Source organism: Larimichthys crocea, chromosome XI, assembly GCF_000972845.2.
Source record: "Larimichthys crocea isolate SSNF chromosome XI, L_crocea_2.0, whole genome shotgun sequence".
NCBI lineage: Eukaryota > Metazoa > Chordata > Actinopteri > Sciaenidae > Larimichthys > Larimichthys crocea.
In genome coordinates this window covers 12,544,245-12,569,521 of record NC_040021.1, presented here as the reverse complement: position 1 = coordinate 12,569,521, position 25,277 = coordinate 12,544,245, and the positions used below count along the sequence as shown (strand labels likewise).

The 25,277-nt window shown below is 40.6% G+C and overlaps 1 protein-coding gene across 1 annotated transcript in view; it reads left to right on the top strand.

Annotated features, from left to right (window-relative positions):
* nbas (NBAS subunit of NRZ tethering complex) overlaps positions 1-25,030 on the top strand; it is a 152,381-nt gene extending 127,351 nt beyond the window's left edge. The window contains exons 50-53 of the mRNA XM_027283961.1: positions 8,759-8,898; positions 13,004-13,151; positions 14,474-14,608; positions 23,985-25,030. Of these exons, the coding sequence (XP_027139762.1) occupies positions 8,759-8,898; positions 13,004-13,151; positions 14,474-14,608; positions 23,985-24,260 (699 nt within the window). The 3' untranslated portion in view covers positions 24,261-25,030. The remainder of the gene's footprint in view (positions 1-8,758; positions 8,899-13,003; positions 13,152-14,473; positions 14,609-23,984) is intronic.
* The last annotated feature ends 247 nt before the right edge of the window (positions 25,031-25,277 follow it).

Here is a 25,277-nt window from a genome sequence, read left to right as displayed (position 1 = left end):
CATCAGCCTCAGCTGGACATTTTATATCTTAGCATGCAAACAAACTGAAATAAAATTGTGAACTTTATACCCTGTAGCCATCCTGTATTCTACCAGTGTGATCCATTGGCACTTATAGCCACAGGGTGTTTTGTAAGAGCATACAGAGAGACTGAGCTGTGACTGTGAACCTCTGATCAGTTATTGATATTCAAGTGGTAATTATTAAACTTTGACCAAACTTCAGCTTGACCAGCAGCACTGATTGTTATGCTTTATAAGTGCCTTGAGTTGTTGCCCAGACATCCCCTGGTGATTATGAATGATTGAGCTGTTTGCTTTCAACGTTTTCAGACTACAAATATCTCAGGGTTTCCAACATGTTGTTTTGATTAATTATAGCAAAGCATACATACGATGTGTTGGCCCAACTGATCAATCACTGTAATCTTCTGAGCTGCTTATGATATACAGCTTCTCATCTTGGCTGTAATCCATTCAGTCACTAGATGACTGTATAAACAATTACCTACCCCCTTAAATAAATATACTTTTATGCTTGGAATAGTTGCCATCTGTTTCACTGAAGGGATTCATGTCAGAAAACTGTTTTAAATTCTTCTGATGTTAGCAGATGACGTCAAAAATTTTGAGTTAGGCCACATCCACTATAAACAACCAGAAATCTTGGACATTGTACGCTGTACCACAGCCATAGCACTTTATATTTCAGACTGTATTCAGAGATCAGTCACAAGTAAGTCTTAATTATGGGCTCTGTGGCTTTGAGGTCAACTGAAGCATTGATTGTAACCCTTGTAACACATAATTTAAGTTCCTCCTTTAGTTTCTAAAAGCAAAATACTTCTTAATAGCTTACAGGCACCGGGTGTTTAAATGGCAAATATAACCACTTTCATGTACTAGTAATAAGTTGTATGGCTAATCTTATGAATTATTCAGTGATAGAAACAATCCAAACAGACCTTTATTCATATTCAAGTCTTTTGAATATTTCGGCATCTCGTTATGCCTTGATGCATGAAGTTTATTTGAGATTAATGAAAATAAATAACCCCTGTTGTGGTTATTTATTGTCGTCTCTAGTGTCTTTTGAACAAATTCGCCATTATTTATATTTGTTTCAACTCAACCTCTCTGACACAGAAAGTCTAATCAGTGCTCAGTGAGGGTTCTCTTTACAAGTGGGGTGAAATCTTTCAAGCAGGCCCTTCATTTGCATATACCAACTGACATATTGATCCCAGTTTTCTCATTTAGTATCTTAATTCTGTGTTACTACAGTTTCTCAGGGTACATACCAAACACACATAATGGTTATTTTTTATCTGTAACCCTTATTATTAAACAGTTTTTGTTAATATATGTGTATGAAATTACAAATTTGACGTTTAATGAACAGTTTAAATGGCAGGTGCCATATATTAGTTGCCATTTAAACTTTAAAACCACAAACTGGCTGCTTGGTATGACAGGACAGCAAGAAATAAGACTACCAGTTCATGAGGACACAGTATGAAACGGACTGCACGTCAACAGAGCTTCATTCACCGAGCATCCTCCGGAGTTGCCTTTCAGCACCATGGACAGCGCTCATTTACAAGTGACAGTTCTTCATGTGTGAGATGAGGTGAAAACACCGGTGATATGTTGTTACCACACAATAGTAGTAGTAAATGTCAGTCATCAACCTTCACCAGTGTGTGAAGTTAGACAGTGTAATTCTGCAGGGGCTTGACCTCGAACATTCATCTTGTATTCTGTAATGTACACTGGAGAATTTCAAATTACATGAAACTGCAATGAAATGTCCAAAATGGACATTTATTTAAATGGGAGGAAAGACATTTTTGTTCTTTTTCAATCTTTTGTTTACCTTTTTACGCCTTTGGATTGTCTTTTGTAACGTGGTTTTGTAGGTTCACATTTGACTTAGCTGGCTGACAAGTCCAAACTGACAGGATCAGTGACACTACTCTATATTTAGCAAAGAGCACATAAACAAACATCAGACTGAATCCCTTGAATGAGGTCTGAAACATTTTGTGCATTTTGTCTTTTGCAATAAGAATGGCATCAGTATGGGGGAAAATGCAGATGGTAATGTTCCGCTACAGTTTATAATATACCAAACTGTTTTACATACTGCAAGGAATTTTTAAACTGGTCATGAATAGGGTTGATTTAATTCTGATGCGTCTTTATGACCTACATAAACAAACAAGACCATCAGCGAGAAGATTTACTATTTCTATATAGTCATTTTTAATGCTTGCCAACAGCTCGGATTCGTTTGGATTCTCCTTGTAATGAACGAAACGAGGAAGTGGAAACACAATCTTTTTTTTTCCTCAGGGGCCACGAAATGAAAGCTCCTTGTAGCTGCTTTAAGAATTGCTTAAATCACTTGAAGTTTCCATTTTCTTGCATCTACAGTATCTATCCGACTTCATACTAAAGCTTTGTGGTGTATTAGGCTGACGTTTTTTAGGAACCTAATAAAATAAAGATAAGGTCGCATGGGCTCAAGCCTCCTATAGACCCTACATCACATCACATCACAGCACATTTTTGGCTCCTAGCTGTTTTCGGCACACAAATAAAACAACTACTGTCTACAAATAAAGATACCTCAAAGCCTAGTTAGGAGCATCAAATCACACTCGTAATGTTACTCGAGAGGAGTCAGTGTGCAGCAGGGCATTCTTCATTCACCCTTTGTGTGTCTAAAATTATCTGTTACCTTCAAGTGTCACCTATATGTTGAAAGCAGTTCACATTTAAAAGACGACAGTAGAGCACTTTGATGTTGGAATATTTATTTTGTGAGAGTTTATTCCTTCAGGAAAGACGGTCGACAATTGGAGGAAATTATTTCACGGGAGTTTCTTGAAGCTCTGTTTCAGTACCATTCAGCTGATTGTTTTTGATTGTGTGTGCACACACCTGTGTGCCTGTTTGCAAGGTCCTCATTATGTTTCCGTGTGTGTGTGTGCGTGTCCTCCTTTTAAAAGGAGTGAAAGAAGTCTCATGCTAGTAACTCTCAGGAGGAAAAGATGAGTCTACTTTCATCTGTATAACCCTCTCTCTCTCTCTCTCACTCTCACTCTCACTTTCACACTCACACTCTCTCACACACATTGCTGCAGTCTTTTATACTTCATCTCCATTTTTATCCTTTGGTGAACTGTGTATGAGTGTGTTTTCACCCACGTGTCTTCTGATGCTTTCTGCTCTGCATCGATTTGCCCCAAAGCGGCTGCCGTCTCACTCTGTCTCTCTTCCACACACTCACACACACGTCCTCTTTTTTTCCCCTCGTTTTATTATCATATGCTGATAGCAGGGTTAGACTGCATTGCAGTTTTTAATCAGTGGAGAAGATACCCTGTCTGACTTACACAAGCTGTTTTAGACAAACTACAACACACTGTAATTGCTCTTTGTCTTATAGAAGTGAGAGTATAGAAGAGTGGTGACATTTTGGCGTTTTAGTTTGAGGTGGAGGAAAGAATTTAATACATAAACATCCTCAGTGGCACAGCAAAACAAGTGTGTGTGAGATATGGCCATTGTCAATGCAGTAAAGCACCTTATAGTCACATCGTATTGCTTTCTAAAGCAATAGGGCATCATGAAATTTCATAACACCCAATTTCTGAACAACACAGCAGTTGGGAAAAACGTAATACCCATTTTACAGCATCTCTTCACACAAGCCCCCTCATCCACTGAGATTTTCATTTTTTCCTGTGTTGAAAAGTAAAAGGTTGTCAAAGAGCAATAATGTAGCTGCTGGTAACTACTAGTTGTCATGTTTCATTTACTTCAGCCTCCCTGTCTGCTTACTTCATTTCCATGCTTTCTTCTCATTTTCCTGTGTCCCTGTGTATCATTTTGTTAAAAGCATGGCTACTTCCAGTCACAGTGGAAGAGTGTGTAGCATGTGGTCGGCATAATTTAACGGCGCCGTATCCTGTGCCAGCAGGAAAAAAAAAAAAAAAAAAAGAAGTTGTTCTGAAGCTTGAAATTACAGGCAGTGAGAGGGAGCAGCTTTTTGTTTGTGTGTTTGCTTTCATGCCAGTGTGCTCTCTGTACCACAGAAGTGTTTTCGTGAGCTATCATTTAGTTTTTTGTTGGACCATCACTATCAGTGGTCGCAACTGGCTTACATAAATCGCTTAGTTGAAATTAAGTGTTTATACATATGTATATGGAGCTACAATAAGACTTTTCCGTGTCCACACAGTGGGTAAATACTACACACTGGATATGGTTGTGATTTTATTTAAAAAAAATTTACCTAACCCAACAACTAAGGTAGTTAGTTAATGATATGTCTCATGGCCTTGAAAGTAAGTCCAGCTAGTCCGTTGGATGTGCTAATAATTAGAGCTTACATAAACGTTGTTTTATCTGTTCCTCATGGCTGTTTCAGACACGTTTGAAACGCTGTCTCAAACACCAGTGTGTGCTGTGCTTTGCTTGACAAAGCGAAAAACTATTGTGGCATGGCGCAAGCCATTGTAAATAATGTGTTTCGGAGTGCAGTGCTGCTGTTGCCATGTTGTATCTGAAAGGGCCATTACTTTTTCTCTTGTCTTTTTGGTTTTGAAAAGGCAACAAAACAACAACATAACCCCCCCCCCACACACACACACACACACACACACAAAAATAACATCATTTCGACATGTCGTGAAATTCAGAGTTTGACAGGCTGCTGTGGCTAGTTGCATAACCTGTGATTGTACTGTCATTTAAAAAGTTTTCCTTGAGATGAGGGAGCGGTGATGGGTCATAAAAAACGATAAAGTCCAAATAAAAAATATTGAGTTGATTGAGTTCATAAATTCACTTTTCCATTAGCATTTATCGTGCTGTCTGACTGACTGATCTTGGAATGGACAGATGGGCAGGAAAGAAAATTGAGTGTTTGAAAGGCTGATAGATGGAAAAAGGGGAAGCATGTTCATTAGATGAAAGAGAAAAAAGGTCTAAATATGCAGAGATGTGGACAAATATGTACCTGTGGTATATATATTTAGATTGGCTGACTGACTGAGAGACCGTGTGACTTAATTTGTCAGGACTTTTCTGCTAAGTGTTATCATATTGGCTGACAATCTCGTCCTCTCCCTCCCTCCTCTTCCTGCCCTGATGCCCTCCTGCACTATGTTCTTTGTACAACACCACAGAGGAAATGTTGATTTTAATCACTAGGCATAATTAATTACCATCCTCGCTTGTTAAGAAAATAAAAGCCTCACAGCCACATAGTAATTGGCAGCAATTTAATTTGTGGTCTACTGTAGGTGAGTTTTGATGAGTGTGTGTGCGCAAGCAGGATTTTAGGAGGTGGGATATAGGTGTGTAGTTGTACGACTGTGTGTGTGGATGTGCAATTTATAATGTGTTTTATATGTGAACATGCAATCACAATATTATCAGGGAAGCCCAAGGCTTTGCACACCTTTAAATTTTCAAACATAATGAATAAATGTAGCCATAAAACTTTATACAATGCTTCAATAGGGAGACAGTGCTCAGTATTCATAAGACAGTGAGGCAGTAAGAATGATGAACAGGCTTTGGGTTGCAGTTTACATTCAGTGATGGATTTCAGAGCTTTAGATTGCAGCAAGGGCTTTTTACAGGTAGTTAAGATTCCATTTCTGTTTCCCAAATGACCTCCATTTCCAGAGGGTCCTGAGCTTCAGCTTTATTCATTTATTGCTCCAACCCCCATTATAAGGCGCTTCACTACACCACTAAGCATGGATCTGTTGGGCTGCCAGTTACTTGCATTTGCTGTTACTTATAAATTAGAGGTTTAACAGCACAAGTGTCTCAGACTCAGTAGGAGTTTCAGATGCTTTATGAAGGAAATCAGCCATGAGAACCGCTTAATTACCTATAATCCATTGCACCTAGTGGTGTCGGTCCATTGGAAGACATTTATAAGAGCAAGTGGATTATATGGAGCCCCACAACCAACAAAACAAAGTAAAACATTGTCTGAAACGTTTTGTCAAGACTGTTGGTTTAATACTGTAAATACAATAGAGTATAAAAACACATCTCTTCTTGTCCTTTTAAAGCTAATAAAAAGGAGAATTATTATTGTTTCCTTTTACCAACTTCTAAGTTATGTAAGCCGGCGAACTTTGTTAGCATTAGCTTGACAGATAAGATGCTTTAGCTACCATTACAAGAGTTTATGAAGGCATGCTATAGCAGTAAGCAGTACAGCATATGGATGATTGTGTTATTTTTATGTTATTTAACAATAAGCTATTTAATGATTTAACTAACAACAATATTTATTGATGTATTCCATTCTGTTTTTGACTTGTCTGATAATCTTTGATTACATTTTGTCAGTTTGAAGGCTCCTTGGCACACAAATTGGTTTGTCCCATGCTTTGAAAACAAAGTCTAAACTTTATAAACTCTTTCTGTTACAAACAAATGAATCAAGGAATCTTTGGTGTGGCCCAAACGGCAACCTCCGGTGCTTTACTCACCTATTCAGATGATATTAAGAATTGAATTTGCGCATATTTAACAGCGTCGCCACTTGATTGACAGGGAAGTGTCATTACAGATGGCTTATTCGAGCACCAAGGCATAATTCGGCCTGCCTCAGGTCCTCAGATGATCCATGTCTTTGCTGATATTTAGATTAGCCGGGAGGCGGAAGAAATTCTTTATTCTTCTAAATAATTCTTTGTACTGTCATACTGTCATTGTTGTGGCAATCCACAGATCCATGTCCCTCAAATATAATGTTTTTAGGGAAGGAACTAATTTGTGTGCCTCCAGTAGTTGCAAAGAAAATGTGAGACTTAATTCACTTTTGCCTCTACAATGATCTACACAGCATAAAACAACTCACCTGCAGTGCTCTACTGCAGCTCTGCTTTAAATTCTTAAATTGTGTTGTAGCTAAAAGCTTTGTAATCCAGCGATATCAGAATCAGAAATACTTTAATAATCCCAGGGGGACATTATTTTTGTTACAATACTCCAAGGTTACTCCAGGTATACAAAGAAACAAAAACAACATATGTAAACAAGTGACAATCTAATAAGAACAATTAAGTAATGTGCAACAGCTGCAAAAAGTGATTAACCATGTTTGTGTCAGATTACGAAAGGGGTGGCGATGATGGAGTGTACAGTATGGTGCTGCAGGCAGATGTTAGGTTTGCAGAGGGAGGGATGTACAGGACAGCGATGACATGCCACAGTTTTGTAGGTGCAGTGCAGTGGGAGATGCGGTCTTTGTGGCCACAGGAGCTCCAATATACATTTAGTCAACATAGCTGCTGTCAAGCCATTTATGGCAGCATTATGAAATTTATTTATGTGACAGAGAAAAGTTTTGTTATCGTTTTGAAGGCAGTGTTGCGTCATGTATGAGAGTTAATGTCTTTGGCATCTTAATGCAGCTATTTTATGCATTTCTTTTGACGGTATAAAACCTTAGTATTGGTACATGAGACAGACTGCTCTATGGAGCTCATAATTTATCCTCCCTAAGGATAAATTTATCCTCCCTTTTACTGCCTCGAAATCCATTTCATTAAATTATTGTTAATGGAACATTTTAATATGCTAGCCCAAATATGACTACTTTGGAGCTAAATCTTTACCAGAACGCATAGAGGAGTGCACAGATGGTTTCTGCAGCAACCCAGCTTCATTACAACGCTTGTTGTACGATTGAAAATAAAGGTTGTGTGTATTTACGGGTTCACTCACAGACAGTTCCTAGTGTCTTAAAATGTTTGAATTAGACTGTGAATCTTTATACTGATGATATATGGTCAGGCTTTACATAGATATCCTGTCATATAAATTTGATCACACCACTGAGGCTGAAACTATGTTTTATGAGTCTGGCTGTAAGTGTGTGTGTGTGTGTGTGTTTCTGTGTGTGTGTGTGTGTGTGTGTGTGTGTGTGTGTGTGTGTGTGTGTGACACAGCCTGTCTTTGCAGCAGCCATGCTTTGGCAGGTTGTAGTTTTCCCCTCAGAAATCAGCCGCTCTCTGAACTGTTAAATCACACTAGAAGCCAACCTTTGAGAAGAAAATTAATTACTTTCCCTCTGCCTCCTCCTCCTCTCATTTTTTCCACATTAACCCTCCCTCTTTCCTATTCACTCTCTTTTTCTTGCACTCTCCCTCTTGATTTCTCCTCTCACAATAGTACAGAACAAGTTTAGCCACAGGTGACGTTTTTTTCTTTTTCTAAACTAACAGTAAAATGTGCCGTTACGCATGAAGCCTTGTTCCTTCCTCTCGATACCTTGTTTGAAGTCTGAAGGCTTTGATACTCGTCTAGATTGAGTGTTTGTGATTGCGCAGTTCATTCGGGCCCTGTTTTGGCAGGAATGCCTAAGCCCACAAACTCTGCTGCAATCATCGGGGCTGTCAAGTTTCGCCATCACAATTGAGAGCATGCTTCATTTGAAATCAATGAAAGCTGCTCTCCTGTTTCTGTTGCATTTGTGTTGGATGGTGTCTAGTGGATGAGGCCAAGAAAACAATCACTGAAATCCACTTTTCAGTGGACAACGCTGCTAGTTATTATCACATTTATCCACAACATTGCGCATGTAGCAGAATTTGACAGAAGCAGATGGTTACTCTTGCCTAAACACTCATCATTCACCTAATTTGTGTATAGTATTATTGACCTGGGCTTGTTGGTCTTAAACTGATTTTCCTTGCTTCTCCACCCTTCCCCTCAGGTTCAGATAGAAGATGTAGAGAATGAGGAGAAAAGATACGCCCTCTTCCTGGAGCTGCTGGAAGCTGCACAGAAGTGGGAAGACTTTCAACAGCTCATGCTCCTCCTACAAGCGTGGCCGCCCATGATGAAGGAGGAAGTGTAAGACAAATGTCTTTTAACCTTTTTTTTACCTTTTCAAGGTTAAAGCGATATCGCGATGTGATAAATAACTTCTTTCCTTGAGGCAGAGCCAGGCTAGCCCCTGCCTTTGGTCTTTATGCTAAGCTAAGCAAACAGACTGCTGGCTGTAAACTTATATTTAACGTAAGGATATGAGAGTGATATCGATCTTCTCTATTGATCCAACTCTCGGCAAAATATCAAAACAATTCTGTAAGCACCTCTAGCACAGTAATTACTTATTAAGAGCTGTTAATGTGCCTGAAATCCCAGGTTAACAGCTCATTAGCTATTATTCAAAGATATTATTCATTCATGCATACAGCATTATGTGTGTAAGGGCAGGCCTTTGGAGAAGAAAATACAAATATCCGATCATTACAGATTGATGTAGCAGCTGATTTACTTTCTTTCTATCCTTTCTTACCAAATCTAATTCTCTCTCTTTCACCCTCTTCTCTTCATGCATTCATGTCCTCTCAGAACCTTGAGTGAAGTCGGTTTTACAGTTAAAAGCTACAATGAGTGCTATTTCACTAGTTTGGGTCAAAGCCATCTGTCCACGCTTAAGCTATATGAATACTGAGTGTGTTTGTGTGTGGTTAACAGTCAACCACAGACACTGAAAACACTTTTTTTTGTAGTTAATTAAATCAGTGACACATGAAGACATTTCAATGCATCCTCTTTTCACTAAGAGCAGGGATTGTGAATAGGGCCTCTAATCGCTCAGGTAAAGATATCGCACACTTTTAGAGTTGGAAATAGAAACAGGCATCCTCACAAAGCTTCTGGCTTATTGCAACAGCTTGAGTCTTATGAGCATCAGCAAGTGTTTGCTTTATTATCGATAAGTGTCTAATGATGTGATTGGTCCCTGCTCCATTGTTCTTGATTAAAAGCGAGTGTTGCTCAGCGAGACAATACAGGGTTACGCAGTCAGGAGTTTATCTTTCCAGCTCAGTGAAAGCAGATTGTAAGTAGAGTTCTTCATGATGGGATACTTGCTCTTTTAATCAATAGTGAGAGATCACAGCTCTGCTGTGACTTCACAGCCTGCCTGAACTGTAAAGGTGTCATAGTTGGGTGACATGTAAAGTTTAAGTTTGAGTTAAACTCCTCTTGAACCAAAAAGTTCCAGCTGCTACAGGAACTAAAATCATGATTTTTTTCTGTCCATCCCTCTTTGCATTTTCACCTATTCAGAATAAGCATGGACATTAGGCAAACAAGAATAATAAGTCACCTTGTTTTTCTTTGTATTTACTGTGGAGAGACTCTAATGTAATTAATGGATGCAAGGTTTGATGATTATTTATTTCTACTTAACAGCATAGAAACTGAAACAATTAGCAAATGCTCTCACTGTGTTTGCACATGTTTTTCCACAGTACTGTAGAAATGAAGCTGCATATCAGGTGAGGCAGCTGTGGGGGACTTGGTTTGAAACTTTAAGCACCGCAAACTCCGGGACAGCTGAAAGGTTTTTGTCTCTGTGTCTCTCTGGTCAAAATGCAGGTTAAGTAAAAGAGGAATTGAAATGGCTCTTGGGCCCTGGAAAGGGTTTTTTTTATGTGGAAACAGGCCATTAGATGCAGAATCTGTTTTCCCCCCTCTACACTGGATGAAAGACAAATTGTTCTGCCCAACACTAATTCTTGTCAGTCAACTCAAGAGAGAACTGCTTTGTGTGGAGGCGCAAATTACTAAAGGGAGACAGTTTAAGTTTTGAAAATATGTTCTTTTAGACTTGTGTAACAAAGAGTCAGGAGCGAGTGTGAGAAATGGCTTTTATACATCAGTGTGTTTAGAGTTGTGACAGGGTTTGTGTAAAGCCTGTGTTTCTTCTGGTGGAGTGCCATTCAACTGAGAAGCGGTAGGAGAGATGGGATTAGGTTTTGGACGCCGCAGCTGCTTCAAGTTCACCCCCGGATTTCACTGACACTCCACTGACTTTGTGAGTGTTGCAGTCGTAGTCAAACCATTGCTGGGACATTCGGCTATAATCATTTCTTTTAGCTTCAGTCTGAGCTGCTGCTGTACTGTCTTTCAGATGTAAATCCAAACATAATGCAGAGTACAAAGACCGGTTTTGATTATGGATTTTCTTTTCCCTCTCTTTGGTCGTCCTCATTTAAATCACTCGAGTTAATTTGGGGCAACATGCATACATACGCTTACTGTAATGTGCTTCTTTGAAGCACAGAAGCCTGAAATTAAGGTCTGTTCTGTGTTCACTGTGCATTTTATGTGTAATGGCTGCTACATCCGGCAGCCATAATGTGGGACACAAAACCCAGAATAATGTAACCTTTAAATGCCTCATTTAAAATGTTCTCTTAAGTCTTGAGGGCGTTATCTCGCACATGGTTAACCATAACTATTAGTCTGACTCAGCATTAAATCCTGGCTGGGATTGATGTATGTTTACTGGTGTGTTTATGTGCATCTGTAGAGTGGAGATTTGTTTCTACAAGAGGCTCTTCTGGAAGCAATATTGAGTTGCATCTAAAAAGCTTATCCTTTGGTCTGTCCGCATAAACTGAGTCATGATTCAAAGCACGGATGGAGGCTGGCTGTGACTCACGCTGCACCCTGTGACAGATTTGGCAAGCGAGCAGACACTCTTCCCCCCCCGTCCCCTGGTAAAGCACAGGAAGCAGCATTGTGCCAGCAGCACAAGTGGACACTTGTTTTTTCCCAGGCCGCATCGTCTGAAGGTGAAGCAGCTTGTCAGGACAAGACGCCCTGGTAGCTGGATGGAGAGCTGTCTGTGTTTGACACACACAGGAGCCCCGCTGTTCTCCCTGCTGTCTTTCCTCTCTTTCTCACTTACAAGCTCTTCTCTATTACACACTCTCCTCTTATTGCAGATATACATAGGCACACACGCATGGGATATTACCTCAGGGTCTCCCTCCTCTAACACGCTTTCTTAAGATTCACTTCAGTAGCCTAATCTCCAAGCACTTGACGTTTTTTTATTTTATTTCTCATCATCATGAGGATTTATCGACATGTTGCCATCTAACCTTTTATTATGGGAAAACACCCAGAGTGAAACAAAGCACACATCCATATCAGATTCCACCTCTCATCTCCAATCTCCTTCTTTCCCATCAGCGTTCATTATTTAACACACACTGATTGTCATTTTAATCACACACGCAAATCCCAACAGTGTTAGCATATGGGCTATCTTTTAACCACTGTTTTAACCAAGTTAAAAAAAATGTATCGTGTATGTTTACACCCTCAAAAAAAAAGTGCTTTCTCTTCTTGAGGCTTTGGCTTTGCTGCAACATCCATAACCACTAACAGCGGTTACACACGACCCATCCGTCAACTAAGATCTAATTAACAGATGAGTCTTTCCGTGGTTTCCAATATTCTTTTCCGGTCTTTATATGACTGATACGTTTTAATAAAGAACCATAAAGGTCATATGAGCTTAGCATCGCTGGCATTCCCTGGCTAATCTGTCATTCCGGAGGCATTAGCAAACAAAGTGACGCCTGTCACAGCTGACAGCTGTCCCCCGACGATCCCACTGGGAGAGAGAAAGAGAGGAAACGCGGCACGTAGATGTTAAGAGTTTTGTGGTCAAACATCTTTACTCTTGACTTACACGCTAACGTCAGAATTCATTAGGTCGTCTGCAAACCTCTTGATAATTCTGCCCACCTGTTCATGTCAGCCTGTGATTTGAAGGGAGGGTGACACTGTTATTCTTATGTGGCTGTTGTGTTTATATTATTCATAATGTACATTTGCATGCAATATGGTGCACATATAGTAGTCAGTTGGCGTGACCCAGTCATAGTCTAACAGGATTACCATCTGGTGACATGCAAAGTAACGGATGAATAAAAGAACAGTCATTTCACACGTTGTAATGTTGCGTTTGTTTTATTATACACTGCCTACTTCTGTTGTCATAAACGCACTCATTACATAGAGGCTTCATGCTTATATACGTCACATGACTACTCTTGTATGTACTACTCTACATTCTACTCAGAAGAGACAGAAGCTCTGCACACAAACACATACTTTCACATTGTCTTGCTCTTTCTATTTCCAGGGCACAGTCAGAGCGTAACCCCTGGGTGGTACTGACCTCGGCTCTGCTGACCCACTGCCAGGGGTCAGAGGTCACATTAGACCTGGATCAGCAGGTTGTCACCATGGTGCGGTCCCTCTATAACACCAAACACAAGCTGCCTGCACAGGTAATCAGCAAACACTCGTTGGATATGTGTGTGTATATCTGCTTGTGTCATCTTTTCTTTGCAGTAAGTAGATCAAATTATAACGTCCACAAAAACCATTATACCTGCTTGCCACTGTAAATGCTACAGTGACTAGGTGAATACAGTAACAGTAATGGGAACGTAATGGTGCGTTATTCATAGAATAAAAAAGTAGTGCAAGGAAACTAAATACATTTACTTTAAGTTTAGAAACTTTACTTCATATTAGTATTTTCATTTTTATGCTCATCTGTACTTCTACTCCACTACATATCAGAGGCAAATACTTGGATCTGGCAGTTTAGTCACAAGTTACTTTTCTACAATTTTTGCTTAAAGTCTATGTAAAGTAAGAATAAATGTGTTCTGAGTTTGTCAGACCAAAGAAGAAAGTGTTATTAACCACTCAGCCAATTCACTTGTTAGCGCCTTACAATATACAAGGTAGATAAGAAAATAGTATTTCCATTCATCTGCCATTACCATTCTCATCAACAATAGGGGGTTAAACTTGTCTGAATTCAATGTAACCTCACTGCAGTACCAGCGTTTTACCGTGTATCTTAATACAGGAACCCAAAGCTATTAAGCATGTAACCCGCAGCAACATGTTAGCATCATCTCAATGCTTTTTGCAATGTACTATAGGCACTAGCCGCTCTTTGATATCTGACGGCCCTTAATGCTATTCATGCCCTGCTGAGCACCATGGAAGTGGTACGCCTAATGCCATTCTGTATGTCTAGCGCCAGCTGACTGTGATATTAGTTTAGCGCTAATGCTATTCAGTGTGAATAGGCTAGTGTCTGCCTGGCTGTCTAATATTAGTGTGGGAAGGGGGGTGGGAGGTGGAGAAAGAGGCCTTTTACTCTGTTCTAAACAGCTTTAATTTGAATCTGCTGGAATGAAACCGCCAGAGCATGGGGGAGTCAGATTGCATTGTGATATCCATATATTACTGGATGGGGCTGCAACAGGACTGTGTGTCGTGAGTGTGTGTGTGTTTGTGTGTAGACCTTTTTAAAAGTATTATGTTCCTGCGTGTCTGTACAGTATATGCACATCGATTAACCTTCAGTGTTCCTCGCCTACTCTCTCCCCTTCCTCTGTCTCCTACTCTCCCCTTCTGTTCTCTCTCGCTCTTTTCTACTCTGTCTTCTGATTACCTTTCCCCATTCCTATCCAACTTCTTTTGCTTTTATCCCCCCTCCTTTCATCTGTTCATCCACACATCTATGCATTCATCCATCCATCCATCCATCCATCCTGCCGTCCTTCTTTTTCTCCCTCCTCCTCTTCAGTGTATCAGACACATAACCACGCTGCTGCTCCAAAGCCAGCCGAGTCTCCAGCAGCCTGCGCTCAAACTGATGGCTGAGAGTGGTGATGAGCAACTGCTGCAGCTGACTCTGGATCAGATCAACAGCATGACCGCGGTAAGTGTCACTGTAATAGTGGCCTGTATATATTGCATTGGGCACACACAATGTAGACGGCTTAAATAATCGTTTAACCATGAAAAAATTATGAAATGTGCACTTCACAACATCTCTGAGCTCAGTGTGATGGGCTCAGATTTCTGACCAATAATAAAAACTGAATGAGTTGGACCTGGATGAAAGCTTGTGCTTGATGAATGATGGTGTGATTAATTATTACAAGTGTCATCAGGTCATTGTCTGTTCGTCAAATAATCCAGCTGTAATGTTTGTTTTTGTTGGGACCCTCTTTAAAATAAAACAGTGTGTACTTGTGAATTCTCATCACAGGATACGGCCTTGTAGTTACTTAATCAGTTATTTTTTCTCATCGAGATGTTTAATTTAAAAGATTTTGAAGAGAAGTGTCATTTATCTCACAAAAGGAAAATGCAAAAAAAAAATAAAAAAATCATTACTTTAATCATCTGATGATCCCTCAGATTTATTTCGTTGGGAACCAATGAATCTACTAATAATTTTAGTGATAGTGGTTGTACAGTTGATTTATTGAGGCTTTAATGCCTGTTTTCAGTCAGTAGGTAAGATCCAATGTCATCATCAAGTAATAAAATAACAATCTGCTCATAGGTCTCAGAGACTCTCCACTAAACCGGTTTGACAGAATAGAAAAGGTGGAATACAAAGAAAAAGAACAGCAGGAGAGCAGACTGCTGATAAAGATGTGATGGGAACTTTATGCGTGTCTTCACTGTCTTAAGATAAGAACAAAGTTCTCCAAAAGAATCTCAACATCCAAAGAGGCCAACGTTCATTCAACTTACTAACCATCCTCTTGTTTTGGAAAGCCACAATCTGATAAGAGAGTAATAGTTTAAGACTGTGCGGGCCGCTCTCCACTGTTTCCTGATCAGATAAGCAATTGTCACAAAGTAGTCCTCTCAGACCCAGCAGACCTTCTCTTTGCTCCTGGATCAGATAAGCGAAAGCTTCTCTATTAAGTGATAGAGCCTCTATTAAATGAAACATTAAAGCTCCTGTATCGGTACACCTGAGCAACATGCTGCTTTTATCATGCAGAGACAAGAGAGCAAGACTGATGGAGGAAGGGGGACGAGGGGAAAAGATATGCGATTTAAACGCGGGGAGGAGAAAATCAAATGGAGCGTGGATGGGTGAAATAGGGATGAGAAGGGAAATTAAAAAGACAGAGCAAATGTATGAACATGTAAAGTTTGACAGACCAAGAGCGAGGTAGAAAGAATAGAGCAGGGTGCACAGCCTGAGACAGAGAAGATAAATCAGGGGGAGTTACGGGGGGGGGGTGTATGAATGGAGTAAGATGGGTAGCGTGTGACACTGCTTTGAGAAATAATCTTGCCTCTGCCACCTAAGAGCTGAATGAACAGGGGCATGTTGAGAGCAACACAGAACAGTGTTCGTGTGAAGATAACATCAGCAGAGACGGAGAGAAATCGTCTTACATCTAATACGTCTGATAACTGTGTTGGTTTGCTGCTGCTCAGTTGTATGAACGTGGGTGTGTACTTGTCCCTGTGTGTTTGTCATGTGCTCGTGCGAGTGCTTGGTGCAAGTGTGTTTGCTATTAATTAGTTTTGAAGGACAGTGTTTCTGATTGCCTGAAAGGATCTGTTCATCCAAATTATATTCTAACAAAAGGGGGTTGCAGAGTATCAGGAGGCTACAATCTGACCTTTTCTTTCTCAATATTAACTCTGATAACTCCACTCTGATAGCACCACTTCAATACAAGTGACCTCCCCAACTTTTAAATCTGTTTGGAGCTCATTGGAATCAATTATGATCATATCTAATGATCAGAAAGTTCAGTTAAATGACAAATCCACAAAGTTTGAAGGCTCATCAGACAACAAAACACTGCACAGTTTTTACTATATCACTGTTTTTTACAAGTCGGGCAAGTCATCGCGGCTGAAACTGTTCAGCAATCGTGAGGTAAACTGAACTGAACTGAATAGCTGTATTTGACACTGTATTTTATGACACAGACAAAGAAACTATACGTTAGAGGGATCATCACATCATGGACGATATACATTCCACTTGTATGGTCTGTATCAGAGAGTTTAGCATCCCTAAGCTGTAACTAACACAAAAGCTAATTGTCTGATACAGTTACTCTGGATTCACAGGTCAAAAGTACTGTACATCCAAGGAAACACATTTAAAAACCTGGAAAAAATCAAAACCTCCTGTGTGTTTGGGTTTGAATATGTTTGTGTAATTTGCATGAACTGAATAGATCATAGCACTTCCGTGTCTCGGGAGGTTTAGGGGTTCGCTCAGGCTCCTCCTGTCCATGTGTCGAAGTGTCCTTAAGCCAAACAATGAACCGAGATGCTCCTGATATTCAGGCCAGGGCTTTGCATGGCTAATCCACCGTCATCGGTGTGTGAAAGTGAGAGTGAATGGGTGAATACAGTCCATTTACCATATCGTCTTTCACCATCACGACCAAATTCAAGCTGGTACAAGAGCACAATACACTGAGGCCTTTTATCAGAGGTACAAATAGCCGGGACTTGTCAGCCACTAGCCATTAGCAGATCGGTAGATCGTATCAAGGGAGGATCAGAAATAATTGATTTTAGTGGAGGTTGGTCGAACAGAAATTCAAGTGAGTGCACTGAGGAGGCTTAACAGGTAATTAACTGTGAAACAAACTCTGACATAAAAACATCATGAAAAAAATGTGAAGCTTTTTTGTTTTTCATTCATTTACCCGCCTCTTCATGCCTAAAGCAACAAGCCTGAGGTTGATTTTGCTCACAATGCACCATACATTTATCTTTTGTTCTTATTTATCTGCAAACAACAATGGCTCCTGATTAAATACATGAAAACGACATGCCACTCTGAGTGATTGGCAGGCTTTATCTTCAAGCACTGCCCCACAGGTGTGTGTTCGCTGGCACTCTGCTCTGTATCTGATGGCATAGATTACTGCGCACATTGTTTTCCTCGGTATAAACACACTTTTTTTTTTCCTTCATAAAAGAGATGCCCCTGAGATCACACTAAAAAAAAAAAAAAAAAGAAAGATTAATTCTGAAGATTAGTTTTTAATTAAAATGGTGTTACAGAAAACCACTTGACGCAAGAAGTAAATGAGAGAAAGTAATTTATTTGTCTGTAGTGTGATATATTTGTGTTCATTCTGACTCACGTAGAAGACGGAAGGTGGGAAGAAAAGAGTGGGGCTAGAGTATGTATACGCCTTGAAAGGGAGACAAAGAAAAAGTAGAATAGTAACAGAGATAGTAGGTAACGAAGAAGAGGTTGTATTGTTCTTAATTATGCAGGAAAATACAGTGCGAACATGCAGGCTTTCAGGTCTTTTAATTCAAACTCCCTCCCTCCTATTATTTCTGCCTCCGCCCTCCTACCTTTTCTGCTCTGCTCCTCCTAGTGAAGATGTATGGACCATGCAGGAGCAGAGGGGAGCAGTGGAGCAGGGAGCCAGGGGTTAACACAAGCCTGACTAATGGAAGACAGAGATAAGGGGCTGATGAGAGCTGCTCTGCCAAAATGAATGAGCTGTCAGCGCGAGCATATACACAGCACATGCATACACGGCTGTAGTCCACACCAAAGTGTGCTGCAACAAAATGTCCCATCAGTCGTTGAGTCTCTTTCTCATCTTCTTTTTGGATTTAGCTGTTCTACTACTCCTTCTCTTCCTTCATTAATTAATCAAGTGTTTGTAAAGCCCCACCTTCCTTAGTTACTGTTGCTATGCCTGTAAAGGTTTTCAGCTTCTGCATGGCATGGACACAGTTAACAATAATACCAAAACAATCAGTGTCAGATTTATTGATTTCAGCAGCTGTGGCTAGCTAGTGTGTACTGTAAGTGCTAGTCATATTAGTAGTCATGACACCAGGAAAGAGTGCCAGGCTTTGAAGCCAATTTAACATAGTGGCCAAACCATGTCATGACAGCAATGGCATCTGTCACGTGATGCACAGTGTCCCAAAAATACTTTTTCCCATCAGCTTATATTGTGAAAGAAGCAGCTGTAAAACATTGTGTACATGTTTTAACCGTCACTAGAACCTGTGAAATGACTCATTACTATCAGAATTTGATCCATTCAGAACAATAACATGTGGAACATCTAGAAGAGCTGCAAGATCTGTTTAACTGTTTTAGCTTCATGCGCCATTGAGGTGTTTCCATAAGAAAGAAGAGCCCTGTCTCCAACGCTGTATCTATTTATTTATTTTCAATGCATCCATGACTACATCATATGGAGAAAGCTCTTCATCTGCCATGCCATGACCTCTCTAAAGAATTACACCTTTTTAATCTGCGCAGTGGAGTGAAGTCAAGAGACGTGTCTGAGTGCATGATTGAGTGATTATGTGTCTAATTACTTGTTGAAGCGGGCTTGTTTGCAGCTTTTGTGCCATATTAGACCCGTTAATCTAGCCGTGTTTGCTCGCAACTCAGTGCATTGATCCCCTGATTTGCACACTGCGTGTGTGTGTGTGTGTTTGCTCATGTGCGTCACAGCAGACCACTTTTATTTTATATATTTTTTTTTTCTGGCTTCACAGCCTCTTCTTCTGTCACTTTCAATCATGTTGGACTGTAAGTAAGGATTGTTTGGTGTTGTGTGTGTGTGTGCGTGTGTATGTGTGCGTGTGCGAGCTCAGTTTGGTGCAGAGAAAAAGATAGTTGTGTGTTGTCTGGCATTCCAAAGAAGCTTTATGATTTAAATGATAAAAGAAGGCTTGGCCATGCATTATTCATTAGACATTGTACGTGTACGGTAGTTCCAATTAAGCTCTCAACTGGGTTTATGCTCAGGAAGAAAGAGGGTGAAGGAAGACATATACAGGAAATGAGAGACATGCAGAGCAAGAATAGAAAACAAGAGTGTGAAAAATTGACCAGACCAATCAGGCAACATTTAGCGGCCATTGAAATCAAGCAGGAAGGACGACCTTGGCTGTCTTTCACAGACAGGTGAGACAGCGAGAAACGAGAAGGTAATAACAAGAGCGAGAGCAGGATTGGACATCTTATGGCTGTGGTTTGATGTGTCAGTTCTCTTGTCACGCTGAGTGTTTGTTCATTCACTCATGGAGCACGCTAGCTGCGTGTGTGAACATACACACACACACACACACAAGACAGAGGACGCCTCTTGTTTTCGCCTCACTTAAGCAGACAGACAGAAAGTGTTGGTTGAATCTTTAGAGAAGGCTCGGAGCGGCTTTTTAGTGCACACATACACATGTGCACTAAAAATTGAGGATTCCTGTAATTCCACTTGAGGAATTACAGTTTTTAGCACTTCCTCATTGGCTTTATTTCCTAGCACCGGAGGTTGCCGCTGCGGTGTACCCGAGGGATGAGCGCTGTGACTTCAATTTGTGGTGCAAAAAAGATGGCAATGTGGCAAAAACACACTTAAAACAATCAAATTGTTCAATCTGTGCTTCGGTTTGAGGCCAATTCTCATCACATATATTATGTAATACATATATTTTAGTAGAGGTTCAATCAGAAGATGTCAGATTCACGACAGTATGTATAGGATCCACTGTCTACCATATACTGCATACGTACAGTAGGTGTACATGGTATGTGACACGTCTGCACATGCTGTAAAAAGGGAAATAAAGTTATCTGCTCTGCTCTGATATCAAAATTCCCCTCCATCCCTCCATCTCTCTGCCGCTCCTTCACATCTATTTTCAGCTCAACTGTCAATCCAACTGACTCTAAGACCCAAATCTGCTGTCTCTCTTGACACCGTCAAACAGTAATAGCCTGGGAGGTGTAAGTGTGTGTATGTGTGTGAGCATAGCGGCCTGTGCTCCAGTGTCTTTTTCTCTCCTCCATAATGGACGAGCAGGAAAGCCTGAATATATATATGTATGTCTGTATGTATATTTATAAGTATTGGATGTTTTGTTTACAGTACGCATACTGAATATTCTAAACTGTTCATAGCACAAAAAAACTGTACATGTCCCGTGCAGCTCAAACTCACTGATCGTGATTTAACGTGTGTTGTTACTTTCTAATTGGCGCTCTGCAGGCGTGGTATCTGAAGCATCTGTATTTCCCCCCACTGATGGTTCGTCCAGTAATACATTTAAATCAGAGTGACATAAACGTGTTCTGCTTCTTATTTTTGGATAGCACCCGGTAGAGCACTTAGACCAGAGGTCTTCACGTGTCTGTCTTGCAGGGTCATTTGTATTTTGTAGGTGTGAGCGCTCGTTACAGCCAAACGCTGCAGAAGGTGATTTCAGTGATTAGCATCCCTTCAGGTCAAATCAAGTCAAATATATTTACACGGCCTTTAATCACAATAATGGCCTTGAATGGTACCACAAAGCCACATTTAAAAAGTGAAAATAGAATCAGGAATAACTCAGTTTATCACATTTTTGTTCTGATTTGTAGCCGTCCTTCACTTCAGACTGAAATATTTCAGCATCTGTTGGATGAACAAGAAGAACTGTTATAACTTACCTCTAACTTCTCATCCATCAGTGGGTCAAATTTTTCAGTGCATAATAGTTGAACAGTAATTTGATAATTAATAATAATGAGGATTATAGCATAATATCCAGACCAAGACTTCCTCCGATTAGCAACTCGATACGTGATAATCATGAGAAAGACACAGTTCTGCTAACCTCTGCATTCATATGCAGATCTATATATTTTTTTAAAGTAATAAAAAGCTAAATCTCTGTCAGATGATAGCCGATGGGTTCCAAGTTTTTTTTTGCAGTTTTTACAGATTTTATACGTATGTACTGTGAATCTCTGTGGGTAATAATAAGATCAAATTCACCAAGTTTAATAGCTGATATCTGTTTTAATATCAGTCAGATGACGGCAGAACAAATCCCCATGTTAGCCAAAGGTATTTGCAAGTAGCGCTGCAATTTATTTAAATTATGAATCTGACAGTTATTGTCACGATTTGGTCTTATTAATCGAAAAAGCTGCAAAAAAGAGAGAAGACAAAGGCATTTGTCCTCGATTAGTCGCTCCAACAGTGAATCAATTAGAGAAATGATTGGAGATGAATTTGCTGTTGATAGACTAATTGTTTCACAGCCTTATTTATAAGAGAAATGATTACCAAATCTGTTCGTTGTAAACATCCTTATTTGTACCTGCTGCAGTTTTCCTGTGCAGTGAAGATATCGCAGGTGCGCTCACTTTTGGTGTTCCCTTCGAACAATGGGCTTTAGATAATCTGTCTAAACACTTGTCTTGTTTACAGCCTGTCTCATCATGTTATCTTTGTGTTTCTTGCCTCTTACTTTATTGTTGTACTGTCACTGTGTTCCCAGATCTCAGGAGATACTCTGTTGAGTACAATGTTATCATATCCAATAGGTGTGCAGACCAAGTTTAAACTATTTATCCTTTTAAGACAGAAAAGTCTTGTGTAGGTGGAAACTTGCACACACGTACAGCATGTTTACACTATAGAGATGATCAGTTTGATCATATTTTATCCGTAAAACCCTGAATAATTTTTTTGTAAGATATCAAGTTAAAGTCTGTAAAGTCCTGAATCATTTTTTTTTTGTAAGATATCAAGCTCCAAAATAGGTCAATGTTCACTGCAGCTCCACAAATCCCATGTAGAGCATTTGTTCTGGGCCTCTGTTGAGGCTCCAAAATCAAAAGTTTGAAGCTGAAATGTTAAGTTGTTTTGAAGTGCTTCTCCTTGATTCTAGTGTGCAGTCGACTCTTTGAAACAGTTGGCGTGCTTAAAAATGTATGTATCTGATGCTTTCAGTGCATGCCACCTTTATCCTCCTCACTTCTCTCCCTTCGTCTTTTCTCTGTCATACATTTTCCACTCTCCCCATCCTTCTCCTGTCTCCTGTCTTCCGTTCTCTTAATTCTTATTATAACCGGATGACCTCCTCATCCACCTCTGTCTTAAGACTCAACAAATGTCTGTCATCTCTCTCCATCCCACGGCTCGTCATGATTCATCTGATCCCGTCTGTCAATGGAAGGGAAATATTAAGTTATTAGTCATGCATGACATACAGTACCTCTTTGACTGTCATAAGTCAAGTCTCCCTTTGGTGCCAAAGCAACCATGAACGCATATTGTATTTAAATGGTAAATGGCAAATCCAGAATATTTTTCACTGAAGTTATGAATCTTGGGATGCCGTGATGATGTTCTTTATCATTTCTGCTCACTTTACTACAAGGTAAAACCTTTTTTTATGTGCACCAAGGGACAGTGTCATTGTCAATGACAACAGTTGAACATCTCTCAGCTCTCATGTGAGACCTTCAGGTTCACTGATATCCATCATCACACGAGTGAAGGGATCCTTGTTTTTTTTTTTCTTTAACAGTTTTATGTTTTTAAGGATGAATTGTCCTTCAAAGAGAGAAAAATGGTATGAGACCGGCGCAGAGATGAGAGATTTTAGAGGTGAGGGATAGAAATTCATCCGGGTCTGCTCCCCTCCTCAACTACAGAACAGAAGACATGAGCTCCACATTCATAATTGATCTTCCTCAGCTCCCAAAATACCCTGACGGGGACTCGCTGTTGTCCGTACCTGCGTGTGCGCATGCATATGCGCGCGTAGTCGTGCAAGTGCAGGCTTAATAATAGAGACAGCAAACAGGTGAGATGATGCAGAGGAAGACAGACTGAGTCACAGAGAGGAGCTGAGAGACGGCCTTTCAACCCTTAGCACTCAGGCTCCCTTCACCATGGCCTGTAAAGCACTCACAACAGCCCCGCGGCTGTTAGCTGTTTGAATTTGCATGAAATTTATTGATGTAAAGAGGCGGAAGACGGGATTAAAATATTACGTAAAGGACTATTTATAGCTGTGTTCAGAATTGTTTTTTGGTAAATGAGAAAGCTGAAGCGTGTGTGTGTGTGTGTGTGTGTGTGTGTGGGTGTGTGTGTGTGTGTGTGTGTAAAGGCACATGCCATGGGAATGATGGTCAGCAGGGTCAGCAGGGTCAACACAGCGTTTGACCACTCTGACCTCATCAGGTTTCTTCAAGCGTGTAACATTGTAATCACACAGCCCTGAAATACTGCTGCCGCAGCAGGAAGTGCACCTCTTGTTTTTATACAGACCATTGTAGATTTGAAGTCTCCAAATCTAGCAGACACTTTAAGCGTTTTATCAAACAGTGGATCTGCTGAATGAGAGCTGGTTACCCGGCAAAGAGACTGGCTGGCTGTTACTCTTTGCGTGTGTTTCACAGGGATAACAATGCAGTCATACAAAAAGAGAAAGTTTCTCCTGAGTCTATCGCCACATGTATGTTAATTCTTCCTCCTGTCTTTTTCCTCCAGGAGACATCTTCCTCCTGCGACGCCGAGCTCCTCTCGTTGCTCCTGGACGCCGGGCTCTTGGTGGGCTGCGTCTCCTCCACCCTGTACCCCCTGCTCAGCTCCCACATGCTGTCCCACCAGCAGGAACGAGGCTGGGACGTAGAAAAAGCCGCAGCCGAGCTGCTGGCGGCAGGCCACGGGCCCGAGGCAGGCTCCCTACTGCTGGCTCACCGCGGGACCCACCAGGCCCAGTTCACTTTCAATTCTGCATTGGCCGTTCTCAGGAAGTGGCTGTAACACGACGGGAAGGCAGTTTGGAGCACAGCCATGGAGCGCTGCGATAAAGCAGATTTAGACAAGGAGAGTGGGAAGGTGTTGAGAGAGGAGTGGAATAAGATTGGATTAAGATCTGAAGAAATTAACGTGAGGCGAAAATAGGAATGGTATCAGGCCCGACCTCTGCATTTTGTTCTGTAATTGGGTTTCATCTTCACTTCAACATCAGCCTAAAGGTGTAAGAGTGCATACCATTAATATCGAAACATCTGCTCAATTAGAAACACACACATCTGTACACAAACACAACCTCTGCCGTCTCTCAGTCATGAGTGAACGTTCAGACTGAGTGCTGATCAGAAAATGCTCGCTGCTTCCATTTATTTGTGTGTGTGTGTGTGTGTGTGGTTGTGCTCTGTGTCCTATTGTGTGATAAAGTAATTGAGCAGTAGCTGGGAAGCAGTGGGTGGATATTAGCCTATTGTTCCGTGACAGGTTTGCCTCTTTGACGTCCCACCGTTAAACACCCTGCCTCTGCTCCATTGTTTTCCCCCCTAATAATGTCTAATTAATTCCTTCTAAACAAATTAGCCCCGCAGCTGCCCCGCACTGCGTGTGTGTGTCTATGCATAAATACTGTATACGAACACCCAGCGATATCACGTAGAGCTAATTATGATGAGGAATAAACACGTATGTGTGTGTTTATGCTCACAGTGAGGCTGTCACGCATGATTTGTTTTACCCTGTGCCACCTTTCACATCTGAAATAAAGACAAATCTAATGACGAGATGGAGTCATTGTGTTTCATTATTGTGTTTTTTTTTTCTTCTAAAAGTGTTGCTGGAAAAGTGCACAGTTGAGTAACATTGAAGTCTATGCGGTCTTTTTAATTGACGTCTGTAAATTGTGTTCCAACTTCGTCAAAGAAGAAAAGATTTTTCAAAGTCGACCCTGTTAACATTTCAGCGAGTTGTTACTTTTCTTTTTAATGATCGGGTTTCGCAAAGATTTGCGCTCCATCTCGTAATGAATGC